Genomic DNA, 12326 nt, shown 5'->3' with positions numbered 1-12326 from the left:
CAGATATACAGTGGGGCAAAAAAGTATTTATTCAGCCACCAATTGTGCAAGTTCTCCCACTTAAAAAGATGAGAGAGGCCTGTAATTGTCATCATAGGTATACCTCAACTATGAGAGACAAAATGAGGAAACAAATCCAGACAATCACATTGTCTGATTTTTGAAAGAATTTATTTGCAAATTATGGTGGAAAATAAGTATTTGGTACCCTACAAACAAGCAAGATTTCAGGCTCTCACAGACCTGTATCTTCTTCTTTAAGAGGCTCCTCTGTCCTCCACTCATTACCTGTATTAATGGCACCTGTTTGAAACTTGTTATCAGTATAAAAGACACCTGTCCACAACCTCAAACAGTCACACTCCAAAATCCACTATGGTGAAGACCAAAGAGCTGTCGAAGCGCACCAGAAACAAAATTGTAGACCTGCACCAGGCTGGGAAGACTGAATCTGCAATAGGCAAGCAGCTTGGTGTGAAGAACTCAACTGTGGGAGCAATAATTAGAAAATGGAAGACATACAAGACCACTGATAATCTCCCTCGATCTGGGGCGCCACGCAAGATCTCACCCCGTGGGGTCAAAATGATCACAAGAACAGTGAGCAAAAATCCCAGAATCACACGGGGGGATCTAGTGAATGACCTGCAGAGAGCTGGGACCAACGTAACAAAGGCTACCATTAGTAACACACCACGCCGCCAGGGACTAAGATCCTGCAGTGCCAGATGTGTCCCCCTGCTTAAGCCAGTACATGTCCGGGCCCTTCTGAGGTTTGCTAGAGAGCATTTGGATGATCCAGAAGAGGATTGTGAGAATGTCATATGGTCAGATGAAACCAAAGTAGAACTGTTTGGTAGAAACACAACTCGTCGTGTTTGGAGGAGAGAGAATGCTGAGTTGCAACCAAAGAACACCATACCTACTGTGAAGCATGGGGGTGGCAACATCATGCTCTGGGGCTATTTCTCTGCAAAGGGAACAGGACGACTGATCCGTGTACATGAAAGAATGAATGGGGCCATGTATCGCAAAATTTTGAGTGCTTGCCTCCTCCCATCAGCAAGGCATTGAAGATGAAACGTGGCTGGGTCTTTCAGCATGACAATGATCCCAAACACACCGCCCGGGCAATGAAGTAGTGGCTTTGTAAGAAGCATTTCAAGGTCCTGGAGTGGCCTAGCCAGTCTCCAGATCTCAACCCCATAGAAAACCTTTGTAGGGAGTTGAAAGTCCCTGTTGCCCAGCAACAGCCCCAAAACATCACTGCTCTAGAGGAGACCTGCATGGAGGAATGGGCCAACATACCAGCAACAGTGTGTGACAACCTTGTGATGATTTACAGAAAACATTTGACCTCTGTCATTGCCAATAAAGGATATATAACAAAGTATTGAGATGAACTTTTGATATTGACAAAATACTTATTTTCCACCATAATTTGCAAATAAATTATTTCAAAAATCAGACAATGTGATTGTCTGGATTTGTTTCCACATTTTGTCTCTCATAGTTGAGGTATACCTATGATGACAATTACAGGCCTCTCTCATCTTTATTAGTGGGAGAACTTGCACAATTGGTGGCTGACTAAATACTTTTTTGCCCCACTGAATATCCCATAGTTTGTGGACTCTTCTGCAGAATACAGACTACAGACTAAATAATATACACTGATTTGGGTTATTTTCACCTAAATTTATGAAGAATGATGATTTATTTGCAAAATGTTATAACAGAACGAAGAAAAACATGTTTTTTTTAAAAAAAAAAACATTTTGGTCTTTTTTAGTTTATTTAGCAAAGAATAGTAAACCCAGTGGTGATTAAATACCAAAAGAAAGCTCTATTTGTGTGAAAAGAAAAAATGATAAAAATGTCATATGGGTATAGCGTTGCATGACCAAGCAATTGTCATTCAAACTGCGACATCGCTGAAAGCCGAAAATTGACCTGAGCAGGAAGGGGGTGAAAATGTCCAGTATTGAAGTGGTTAAGCCATGCGAGGCATTTCCCGACCGGCAGCTGCACATACACACGCTGCCTATGATTGGCGGTGTGCAGTGCTGGCTTCCTGGCGGGTCGATCCAAAAAAGCCCATCATCATACTTGCCAACTGTTCCCAAATTCCCGGGACATTCCCGGGATTTGACCTTTGTCCCGGTCTTACTGTTTCCTGGGAAATGTCCCGGCAAATCTACTTTTTCCCATTTTTTTCGCTGCCGCTAGAGGCCGCGATAGGCACTGGTAAAATGTCTCTGCCTCTGCCGGCCTCCATTTTACTGAAGACCAGCTATCACAAGGAAGAAAGAAGAGGCGAAACCCAGGCTCCACCGCTGGCTGGGGACACCTGATGTAAGGAGAGACTCCGCTGGCTGGGGACACCTGATGTAAGGAGGGACTCTGCTGGGGGCACCTGATGTAAGGAGGGACTCTGCTGGGGGCACCTGGTGCATTGAAGGACTCCGCTGGGGGCACCTGGTGTAAGGAGGGACTCTGCTGGGGGCACCTGGTGTAAGTAGGGACTCTGCTGTGGGAACCTGATGTAAGTAGGGACTCTGCTGGGGGCACCTGATGTAAGGAGGGACTCTGCTGGGGACACCTGATGTAAGGAGGGACTCTGCTGGGAATGCCTGATGTAAGGAGGGACTTCGCTGGGGGGCACCTGGTGTAAGGAGGGACTCTGCTGGGGACACCTGATGTAAAGAAGGACTCTACTGGAAATGCCTGGTGTAAGGAGGGACTCTGCTGGAAATGCCTGGTGTAAGGAGGGACTCTGCTGGGGACACCTGATGGCATCTGGTGGCAGGCGACGTGGCAAGTGACACGCTCAGGGCTCCCACTGATTCTGTATTATGGTGAGTTGAACTATTTAATTTTATATTGCAATGTAATAATAGAAATAATGCGCTTCAATCATCCTGACACCATAACAACCATGGTGCTGGGATGATTGAAGGGCTAACACCAGGTGTTTGGAGTATCTTTATCTGCTGATTGTTAAACTTTCTGGAATACACATATTTCTATTGTGATGTAGGATCTGAGCCTGCTGTCTCTCCATCCCTCTTTCTTTCCTTCTTTCTCTTTCCTTCCCTCCCTATTTCTTTCTTTATTTTGTTCTTTCTTTCTTTCTTTCTCTCTCCCTTACTTTCTCCCTCCATCCCTTGTTCATCTCAGACTCTAACCACACCCCCTTTGAGTCATGCCCTTTAAGCCAGGCCCATTTTTCGCCACCGCATTTTTCTTTCCTCGATATGTCCCGCCTTCAAACAAATGCCCCACCCCCTAATTATAGCAAGACTCTGCCTACCAACAAAAAAGTGTCCCTATAATTTTTTTTGCAATGTTGGCAACTATGCATCATTACTGATAACACGGCATTGTATTATTGTGCATACCGAAAGCAACTCTGTTGCCATTCTCCCTTTCTATTATCTTGCAGTTGTATTTGATGTTTTGCATGCATTATGTATACATACCTCCTAACTTTTTGAAATGGGAAAGAGAGACACCTATTAGCAAAAGTATGGATGCATAGGACATGCCCTCTGCCACACCCCACTTAAAGGAGAATTATACAAAAAAAGATTGGTTAAACCCACTACCACTACTATTCCTTTATATTGGCTTTTGACATTTACAAATTCAGCTATTTAGAAATTGGTTGAAAGGTTTAGCACTGGGAAACACTTTTTGATAGATAAAAAGTGCATTTTATTTACAACTATATAGATCAGACCAAAATGAGGGACAAATGAGGAAGACAGAGGGACAGAGGGACATTGCTCCAAATCAGGGACAGTTTTAATGTATGTGTATATGAATGTGAAACAAAATAAATAATGAATAAAAAAAGAAAACAATCGAATGCATGTGACAGGGTGACAACGCAGGAGCACATTGGGAGATGGTTGTCACACAGGCAGGAAGTGGCTACACGGGAACCTTTATAGTAGGCAGCATTAGGTATTGTTTTACTGAAAGTGTCAGATTTGCAGAGACTGGGAGAAACATGTATGAGATTTCAGGTTTAGAGCACATTTCATGTTGTGGGTCCTCACAGAGCACACTATGGTGTATTATAACCACTGACTCCATATTGAGGGAAGTAAATAAAAAAAAAAAACAACCCAACAACATGGCAGATGTGCAGTGCGTTCCAATGGTAGGCGAGGCGTGGAACGCAAGCCGGTCACGTGCCCTCTCCGCAGTACGGGGCCGCTCTAGCCTGTGTTGTGCTGGGTTTCTATGGCTGTGGGCGGGTGACGTCATTTGGAGTCAGGCTGCAGAGTCACTGCCGGGTGTTGTGCGCATACAGCGACGTTCAGGAGAAGAGCCCGCCGTGAGGGGCCTACATGGTGAGAGCGGGGCCTCGGGCCGATGGGTTAATTACTAAAGGTGGGGATAGAGGAGGCTGGATGATAACTAGAATACCCGAGGGGGGGTGAGGGGAATAAGGGTGCAGAATAGTATGAGGTGACTGGTGGGGGGTAAGGATATACAGGGGGCACAGGAGGGACGTGTGGGGGAGGGGAGTCTGGGTACAGGGAGCGCCGCCTGGCAGCTTATATTGGGGGGAGGGTGCAGAGTAAGTGGGTAATGGGGGGGGGGGGACAGATGGGGGAGGGTATAGAGTGAGTGGGCAATGGGAGGGGCAGAGTGAGAGGGTGATAGTTGGATGGGGGGAGATGCAGACTATGGGGGGTTATAGGTGGAGGTAGGACAGTGGGGTGCAGAAGGAGTCAGTGATAGTTGGATGCAGGACGGGGGTGGGGTTGGGTTGATAGAGGTAGGATGGAGGGTGCAGAGTGAGTGGTGGAAAAATGGAGGTAGTATGGTGAGGGGGGTGATAGTTGGAGGAGGTTTGGCAGATCAAGGGGTGATAGTTGGAGGTAGGAGGAGGTTGAGTGAGGGGGGGTGTAGTTGGAGGTAGGAGGAGGTTGAAGGGGGGGGGTGTAGTTGGAGGTAGGAGGAGGTTGAAGGGGGGGGTGTAGTTGTAGGAAGGAGGAGGTTGAGTGAGGGGGGGTGTAGTTGGAGGTAGGAGGAAGTGGAGTCAGGGGGGTGTAGTAGGAGGTGGGTGTAGTTGGAGGTAGGAGGAGGTTGAAGGGGGGGTGTAGTTGGAGGTAGGAGGAGGTTGAAGGGGGGGTGTAGTTGGAGGAGGTTGAGTGAGGGGGGGGGGGGTGTAGTTAGAGGTAGGAGGAGGTTGAGTGAGGGGGGGGGTGTAGTTGGAGGTAGGAGGAGGTTGAGTGAGGGGGGGGTGTAGTTGGAGGTAGGAGGAGGTTGAGTGAGGGGGGGTGTAGTTGGAGGTAGGAGGAGGTTGAGTGAGGGGGGGTGTAGTTGGAGGTAGGAGGAGGTTGAGTGAGGGGGGGGGGTGTAGTTGGAGGTAGGAGGAGGTTGAGTGAGGGGGGGGGGGGTGTAGTTGGAGGTAGGAGGAGGTTGAGTGAGGGGGGGTGTAGTTGGAGGTAGGAGGAGGTTGAGTGAGGGGGGGGTGTAGTTAGAGGTAGGAGGAGGTTGAGTGAGGGGGGGGGGTGTAGTTGGAGGTAGGAGGAGGTTGAGTGAGGGGGGGTGTAGTTGGAGGTAGGAGGAGGTTGAGTGAGGGGGGGGTGTAGTTGGAGGTAGGAGGAGGTTGAGTGAGGGGGGGGTGTAGTTGGAGGTAGGAGGAGGTTGAGTGAGGGGGGGGTGTAGTTGGAGGTAGGAGGAGGTTGAGTGAGGGGGGGGTGTAGTTGGAGGTAGGAGGAGGTTGAGTGAGGGGGGGGTGTAGTTGGAGGTAGGAGGAGGTTGAGTGAGGGGGGGTGTAGTTGGAGGTAGGAGGAGGTTGAGTGAGGGGGGGGGTGTAGTTGGAGGTAGGAGGAGGTTGAGTGAGGGGGGGTGTAGTTGGAGGTAGGAGGAGGTGAGTGAGGGGGGGGGGTGTAGTTGGAGGTAGGAGGAGGTGAGTGAGGGGGGGGTGTAGTTGGAGGTAGGAGGAGGTTGAGTGAGGGGGGGGGGTGTAGTTGGAGGTAGGAGGAGGTTGAGTGAGGGGGGGGTGTAGTTGGAGGTAGGAGGAGGTTGAGTGAGGGGGGGTGTAGTTGGAGGTAGGAGGAGGTTGAGTGAGGGGGGGTGTAGTTGGAGGTAGGAGGAGGTGGGTGTGTTGGAGGTAGGAGAGGGGGGTGTAGTTGGAGGTAGGAGGAGGGGGGTGTAGTTGGTGGTAGGAGGAGGGTGGGTGTAGTTGGAGGTAGGAGGTGGGGGGTGTAGTTGGAGGTTGGGGGTGGGGGGGTGTAGTTGGTGGTAGGTGGAGGGGGGTGGTGTTGGAGGTAGGAGGAGGGGGGTGTGTTGGTGGTAGGAGGTGGGGGGTGTAGTTGGTGGTTGGAGGAGGGGGGGTGTAGTTGGTGGTAGGAGGAGGGGGGTGTAGTTGGAGGTAGGAGGAGGGGGGTGTAGTTGGAGGTGGAGGAGGGGGGGTGTAGTTGGAGGTAGGAGGAGGGGGGTGTAGTTGGAGGTAGGTGGAGGGGGGTGTAGTTGGTGGTTGGAGGAGGTGGGGGGTGGGGGGGTGTGTTGGGGGTAGGTGGTGGTTGGAGGAGGGGGGGTGTGTTGGAGGTGGGGGGGTGGAGTGGGGGGGGTGTAGTTGGAGGTAGGGGAGGTGAGGGGGGGGTGTGTTGGAGGTAGGGGGGTTGGTGGTGGGGGGTGTGTAGTGGAGGTGGGTGAGGTTGGAGGTGGAGGGGGGTGTAGTTGTAGGAGGAGGAGGGTCGAGTGAGGGGGGGGGTGTAGTTGGAGGTAGGAGGAGGTCGAGTGAGGGGGGGGTGTAGTTGGAGGTAGGAGGAGGTCGAGGGGGGGGTAGTTGGAGGTTGAGTGAGGGGGGGTGTAGTTGGAGGTAGGAGGAGGTCGAGGGGGGGTAGTTGGAGGTTGAGTGAGGGGGGGTGTAGTTGGAGGTAGGAGGAGGTTGAGTGAGGGGAGGGTGTAGTTGGAGGAGGGTGAGTGAGGGGGGGGGGTGTAGTTGGAGGTAGGAGGAGGTTGAGTGAGGGGGGGGGGTGTAGTTGGAGGTAGGAGGAGGTTGAGTGAGGGGGGGGTGTAGTTGGAGGTAGGAGGAGGTTGAGTGAGGGGGGGGGTGTAGTTGGAGGTAGGAGGAGGTTGAGTGAGGGGGGGGGTGTAGTTGGAGGTAGGAGGAGGTTGAGTGAGGGGGGGGGGGTGTAGTTGGAGGTAGGAGGATGGTGAGGGGGGGGGTGTAGTTGGAGGTAGGAGAGGTTGAGTGAGGGGGGGTGTAGTTGGAGGTAGGAGGAGGTTGAGTGAGGGGGGGTGTAGTTGGAGGTAGGAGGAGGTTGAGTGAGGGGGGGTGTAGTTGGAGGTAGGAGGAGGTGGGTGTAGTTGGAGGTAGGAGGAGGTGGGTGTAGTTGGAGGTAGGAGGAGGTGGGTGTAGTTGGAGGTAGGAGGAGGGGGGTGTAGTTGGAGGTAGGAGGAGGGGGGTGTAGTTGGAGGTAGGAGGAGGGGGGTGTAGTTGGAGGTAGGAGGAGGGGGGTGTAGTTGGAGGTAGGAGGAGGGGGGTGTAGTTGGAGGTAGGAGGAGGGGGGTGTAGTTGGAGGTAGGAGGAGGGGGGTGTAGTTGGAGGTAGGAGGAGGGGGGTGTAGTTGGAGGTAGGAGGAGGGGGGTGTAGTTGGAGGTAGGAGGAGGGGGGTGTAGTTGGAGGTAGGAGGAGGGGGGTGTAGTTGGAGGTAGGAGGAGGGGGGTGTAGTTGGAGGTAGGAGGAGGTAGGAGGAGGGGGGTGTAGTTGGAGGTAGGAGGAGGGGGGTGTAGTTGGAGGTAGGAGGAGGTTGAGTGAGGGGGGGTGTAGTTGGAGGTAGGAGGAGGTTGAGTGAGGGGGGGTGTAGTTGGAGGTAGGAGGAGGGGGGTGTAGTTGGAGGTAGGAGGAGGGGGGTGTAGTTGGAGGGAGGAGGGGGGTGTAGTTGGAGGTAGGAGGAGGGGGGTGTAGTTGGAGGTAGGAGGAGGTGGAGTGAGGGGGGTGTAGTTGGAGGTATGAGGAGGTTGAAGGGGGGGGTGTAGTATGAGGTAGGAGGAGGTTGAAGGGGGGGGGTGTAGTTGGAGGTAGGAGGAGGTTGAAGGGGGGGGGTGTAGTTGGAGGTAGGAGGAGGTTGAGTGAGGGGGGTGTGTAGTTGGAGGTAGGAGGAGGTTGAGTGAGGGGGGTGTAGTTGTAGGAAGGAGGAGGTCGAGTGAGGGGGGGGTGTAGTTGGAGGTAGGAGGAGGTCGAGTGAGGGGGGGGGTGTAGTTGGAGGTAGGAGGAGGTCGAGGGGGGGGTAGTTGGAGGTTGAGTGAGGGGGGTGTAGTTGGAGGTAGGAGGAGGTCGAGGGGGGGTAGTTGGAGGTTGAGTGAGGGGGGGTGTAGTTGGAGGTAGGAGGAGGTTGAGTGAGGGGAGGGTGTAGTTGGAGGAGGTTGAGTGAGGGGGGGGGGTGTAGTTGGAGGTAGGAGGAGGTTGAGTGAGGGGGGGTGTAGTTGGAGGTAGGAGGAGGTTGAGTGAGGGGGGGTGTAGTTGGAGGTAGGAGGAGGTTGAGTGAGGGGGGGGTGTAGTTGGAGGTAGGAGGAGGTTGAGTGAGGGGGGGGTGTAGTTGGAGGTAGGAGGAGGTTGAGTGAGGGGGGGGTGTAGTTGGAGGTAGGAGGAGGTTGAGTGAGGGGGGGGTGTAGTTGGAGGTAGGAGGAGGTTGAGTGAGGGGGGGGGGTGTAGTTGGAGGTAGGAGGAGGTTGAGTGAGTGAGGGGGGGGTAGTTGGAGGTAGGAGGAAGTTGAGTGAGGGGGGGGGGTGTAGTTGGAGGTAGGAGGAGGTTGAGTGAGGGGGGGGGGTGTAGTTGGAGGTAGGAGGAGGTGGAGTGAGGGGGGTGTAGTTGTAGGAAGGAGGAGGTGGAGTGAGGGGGGTGTAGTTGTAGGAAGGAGGAGGTGGAGTGAGGGGGGTGTAGTTGTAGGAAGGAGGAGGTGGAGTGAGGGGGGTGTAGTTGTAGGAAGGAGGAGGTCGAGTGAAGGGGGGTGTAGTTGGAGGTAGGAGGAGGTCGAGTGAGGGGGGGGTGTAGTTGGAGGTAGGAGGAGGTCGAGGGGGGGGTAGTTGGAGGTTGAGTGAGGGGGGTGTAGTTGGAGGTAGGAGGAGGTCGAGGGGGGGGTAGTTGGAGGTTGAGTGAGGGGGGTGTAGTTGGAGGTAGGAGGAGGTGGAGTGAGGGGGGTGTAGTATGAGGTAGGAGGAGGTTGAAGGGGGGGGGGTGTAGTTGGAGGTAGGAGGAGGTTGAAGGGGGGGGGGGTGTAGTTGGAGGTAGGAGGAGGTTGAGTGAGGGGGGGGTGTAGTTGGAGGTAGGAGGAGGATGAGTGAGGGGGGTGTAGTTGTAGGAAGGAGGAGGTCGAGTGAGGGGGGGGTGTAGTTGGAGGTAGGAGGAGGTCGAGTGAGGGGGGGGGGGTGTAGTTGGAGGTAGGAGGAGGTCGAGGGGGGGGTAGTTGGAGGTTGAGTGAGGGGGGTGTAGTTGGAGGTAGGAGGAGGTCGAGGGGGGGTAGTTGGAGGTTGAGTGAGGGGGGTGTAGTTGGAGGTAGGAGGAGGTTGAGTGAGGGGAGGGTGTAGTTGGAGGAGGTTGAGTGAGGGGGGGGTGTAGTTGGAGGTAGGAGGAGGTTGAGTGAGGGGGGGTGTAGTTGGAGGTAGGAGGAGGTGGAGTGAGGGGGGTGTAGTTGGAGGTAGGAGGAGGTGGAGTGAGGGGTGTGTAGTATGAGGTAGGAGGAGGTTGAAGGGGGGGGTGTAGTTGGAGGTAGGAGGAGGTTGAAGGGGGGGGGTGTAGTTGGAGGTAGGAGGAGGTTGAGTGAGGGGGGTGTGTAGTTGGAGGTAGGAGGAGGTTGAGTGAGGGGGGTGTAGTTGTAGGAAGGAGGAGGTCGAGTGAGGGGGGGGTGTAGTTGGAGGTAGGAGGAGGTCGAGTGAGGGGGGGGGTGTAGTTGGAGGTAGGAGGAGGTCGAGGGGGGGGTAGTTGGAGGTTGAGTGAGGGGGGTGTAGTTGGAGGTAGGAGGAGGTTGAGTGAGGGGAGGGTGTAGTTGGAGGAGGTTGAGTGAGGGGGGGGTGTAGTTGGAGGTAGGAGGAGGTTGAGTGAGGGGGGGTGTAGTTGGAGGTAGGAGGAGGTTGAGTGAGGGGGGGGTGTAGTTGGAGGTAGGAGGAGGTTGAGTGAGGGGGGGGTGTAGTTGGAGGTAGGAGGAGGTCGAGGGGGGGTAGTTGGAGGTTGAGTGAGGGGGGTGTAGTTGGAGGTAGGAGGAGGTCGAGGGGGGGGGTAGTTGGAGGTTGAGTGAGGGGGGTGTAGTTGGAGGTAGGAGGAGGTTGAGTGAGGGGAGGGTGTAGTTGGAGGAGGTTGAGTGAGGGGGGGGGTGTAGTTGGAGGTAGGAGGAGGTTGAGTGAGGGGGGGTGTAGTTGGAGGTAGGAGGAGGTTGAGTGAGGGGGGGTGTAGTTGGAGGTAGGAGGAGGTTGAGTGAGGGGGGGTGTAGTTGGAGGTAGGAGGAGGTTGAGTGAGGGGGGGGTGTAGTTGGAGGTAGGAGGAGGTTGAGTGAGGGGGGGTGTAGTTGGAGGTAGGAGGAGGTTGAGTGAGGGGGGGTGTAGTTGGAGGTAGGAGGAGGTTGAGTGAGGGGGGGGGTGTAGTTGGAGGTAGGAGGAGGTGGAGTGAGGGGGGTGTAGTTGTAGGAAGGAGGAGGTGGAATGAGGGGGGTGTAGTTGTAGGAAGGAGGAGGTGGAGTGAGGGGGGTGTAGTTGTAGGAAGGAGGAGGTCGAGTGAGGGGGGGGTGTAGTTGGAGGTAGGAGGAGGTCGAGGGGGGGGGTAGTTGGAGGTTGAGTGAGGGGGGTGTAGTTGGAGGTAGGAGGAGGTCGAGGGGGGGGGTAGTTGGAGGTTGAGTGAAGGGGGTGTAGTTGGAGGTAGGAGGAGGTTGAGTGAGGGGGGGGTGTAGTTGGTGGTAGGAGGAGGTTGAGTGAGGGGGGGTGTAGTTGGAGGTAGGAGGAGGTTGAGTGAGGGGGGGTGTAGTTGGAGGTAGGAGGAGGTTGAGTGAGGGGGGGGTGTAGTTGGAGGTAGGAGGAGGTTGAGTGAGGGGGGGGGTGTAGTTGGAGGTAGGAGGAGGTGGGTGTAGTTGGAGGTAGGAGGAGGGGGGTGTAGTTGGAGGTAGGAGGAGGGGGGTGTAGTTGGAGGTAGGAGGAGGTTGAGTGAGGGGGGGGGGGTGTAGTTGGAGGAGGTTGAGTGAGGGGGGGGTGTAGTTGGAGGTAGGAGGAGGTTGAGGGGGGGGTGTAGTTGGAGGTAGGAGGAGGGGGGTGTAGTTGGAGGTAGGAGGTTGAGTGAGGGGGGGGTGTAGTTGGAGGTAGGAGGAGGTTGAGGGGGGGGTGTAGTTGGAGGTAGGAGGAGGTTGAGGGGGGGGTGTAGTTGGAGGTAGGAGGAGGTTGAGGGGGGGGTGTAGTTGGAGGTAGGAGGAGGGGGGTGTAGTTGGAGGTAGGAGGAGGGGGGTGTAGTTGGAGGTAGGAGGAGGTTGAGTGAGGGGGGGGGGGTGTAGTTGGAGGAGGTTGAGTGAGGGGGGGGGGTGTAGTTGGAGGAGGTTGAGTGAGGGGGGGGGTGTAGTTGGAGGTAGGAGGAGGGGGGTGTAGTTGGAGGTAGGAGGAGGGGGGTGTAGTTGGAGGTAGGAGGAGGTTGAGTGAGGGGGGGGTGTAGTTGGAGGAGGTTGAGTGAGGGGGGGGTGTAGTTGGAGGTAGGAGGAGGTGGAGTGAGGGGGGGTGTAGTTGGAGGTAGGAGGAGGGGGGTGTAGTTGGAGGTAGGAGGAGGTTGAGTGAGGGGGGGGTGTAGTTGGAGGTAGGAGGAGGGGGGTGTAGTTGGAGGTAGGAGGAGGTTGAGTGAGGGGGGGGGGGGGTGTAGTTGGAGGAGGTTGAGTGAGGGGGGGGGTGTAGTTGGAGGTAGGAGGAGGTTGAGTGGGGGAGGGGGGAGTCTTTTTCTGTCATACCCTCCTGAACTGGCTACACTTTTGTTAGTTAAATAATACAGATGAGAAGACTTTATAGACATACAATGATATCAAATACAAACCAATATTTTTAGTTCCTCTGTCAGTGCTGGGATGGGAAGCCCGGTGATTGATGGTCTTGTAGAGAGGATGGAGATGAGAGCATTGTGGGGGAAATCCTCGGAGGATAGTCCAAGCAGTAATTGGATGTGAGGTTTGGTTGGACTTTCATACTCTGAATTGATCTCGCACATCATTAGAACATGTTGGAGATTCCAGTAGAAGTTTGTGAAGTGATCACATTGCTGGTGAGAACAGATCAGATGTTAGTGATGGGACTTCCCTCTTCTTCCCTCTTCTTCTCCTCTCTATATTCTGTACTCA

At 54.5% G+C, this 12326-nt stretch overlaps 1 protein-coding gene across 1 annotated transcript in view; it reads left to right on the top strand.

Moving 5' to 3' along the window:
• The first annotated feature begins 3812 nt into the window (after positions 1-3812).
• OSER1 (oxidative stress responsive serine rich 1) overlaps positions 3813-12326 on the top strand; it is a 47506-nt gene continuing 38992 nt past the window's right edge. Inside the window, exon 1 of the mRNA XM_073607594.1 lies at positions 3813-4361. Within this exon, the coding sequence (XP_073463695.1) occupies positions 3911-4361 (451 nt within the window). The 5' untranslated portion in view covers positions 3813-3910. The remainder of the gene's footprint in view (positions 4362-12326) is intronic.

The sequence above is a fragment of the Aquarana catesbeiana genome, linkage group LG12 (assembly GCF_042186555.1).
Source record: "Aquarana catesbeiana isolate 2022-GZ linkage group LG12, ASM4218655v1, whole genome shotgun sequence".
Taxonomy (NCBI): Eukaryota; Metazoa; Chordata; class Amphibia; order Anura; family Ranidae; genus Aquarana; species Aquarana catesbeiana.
The sequence above is the reverse complement of the archived record's forward strand: the minus strand, read 5'-3'. Positions and strand labels throughout refer to the sequence as shown.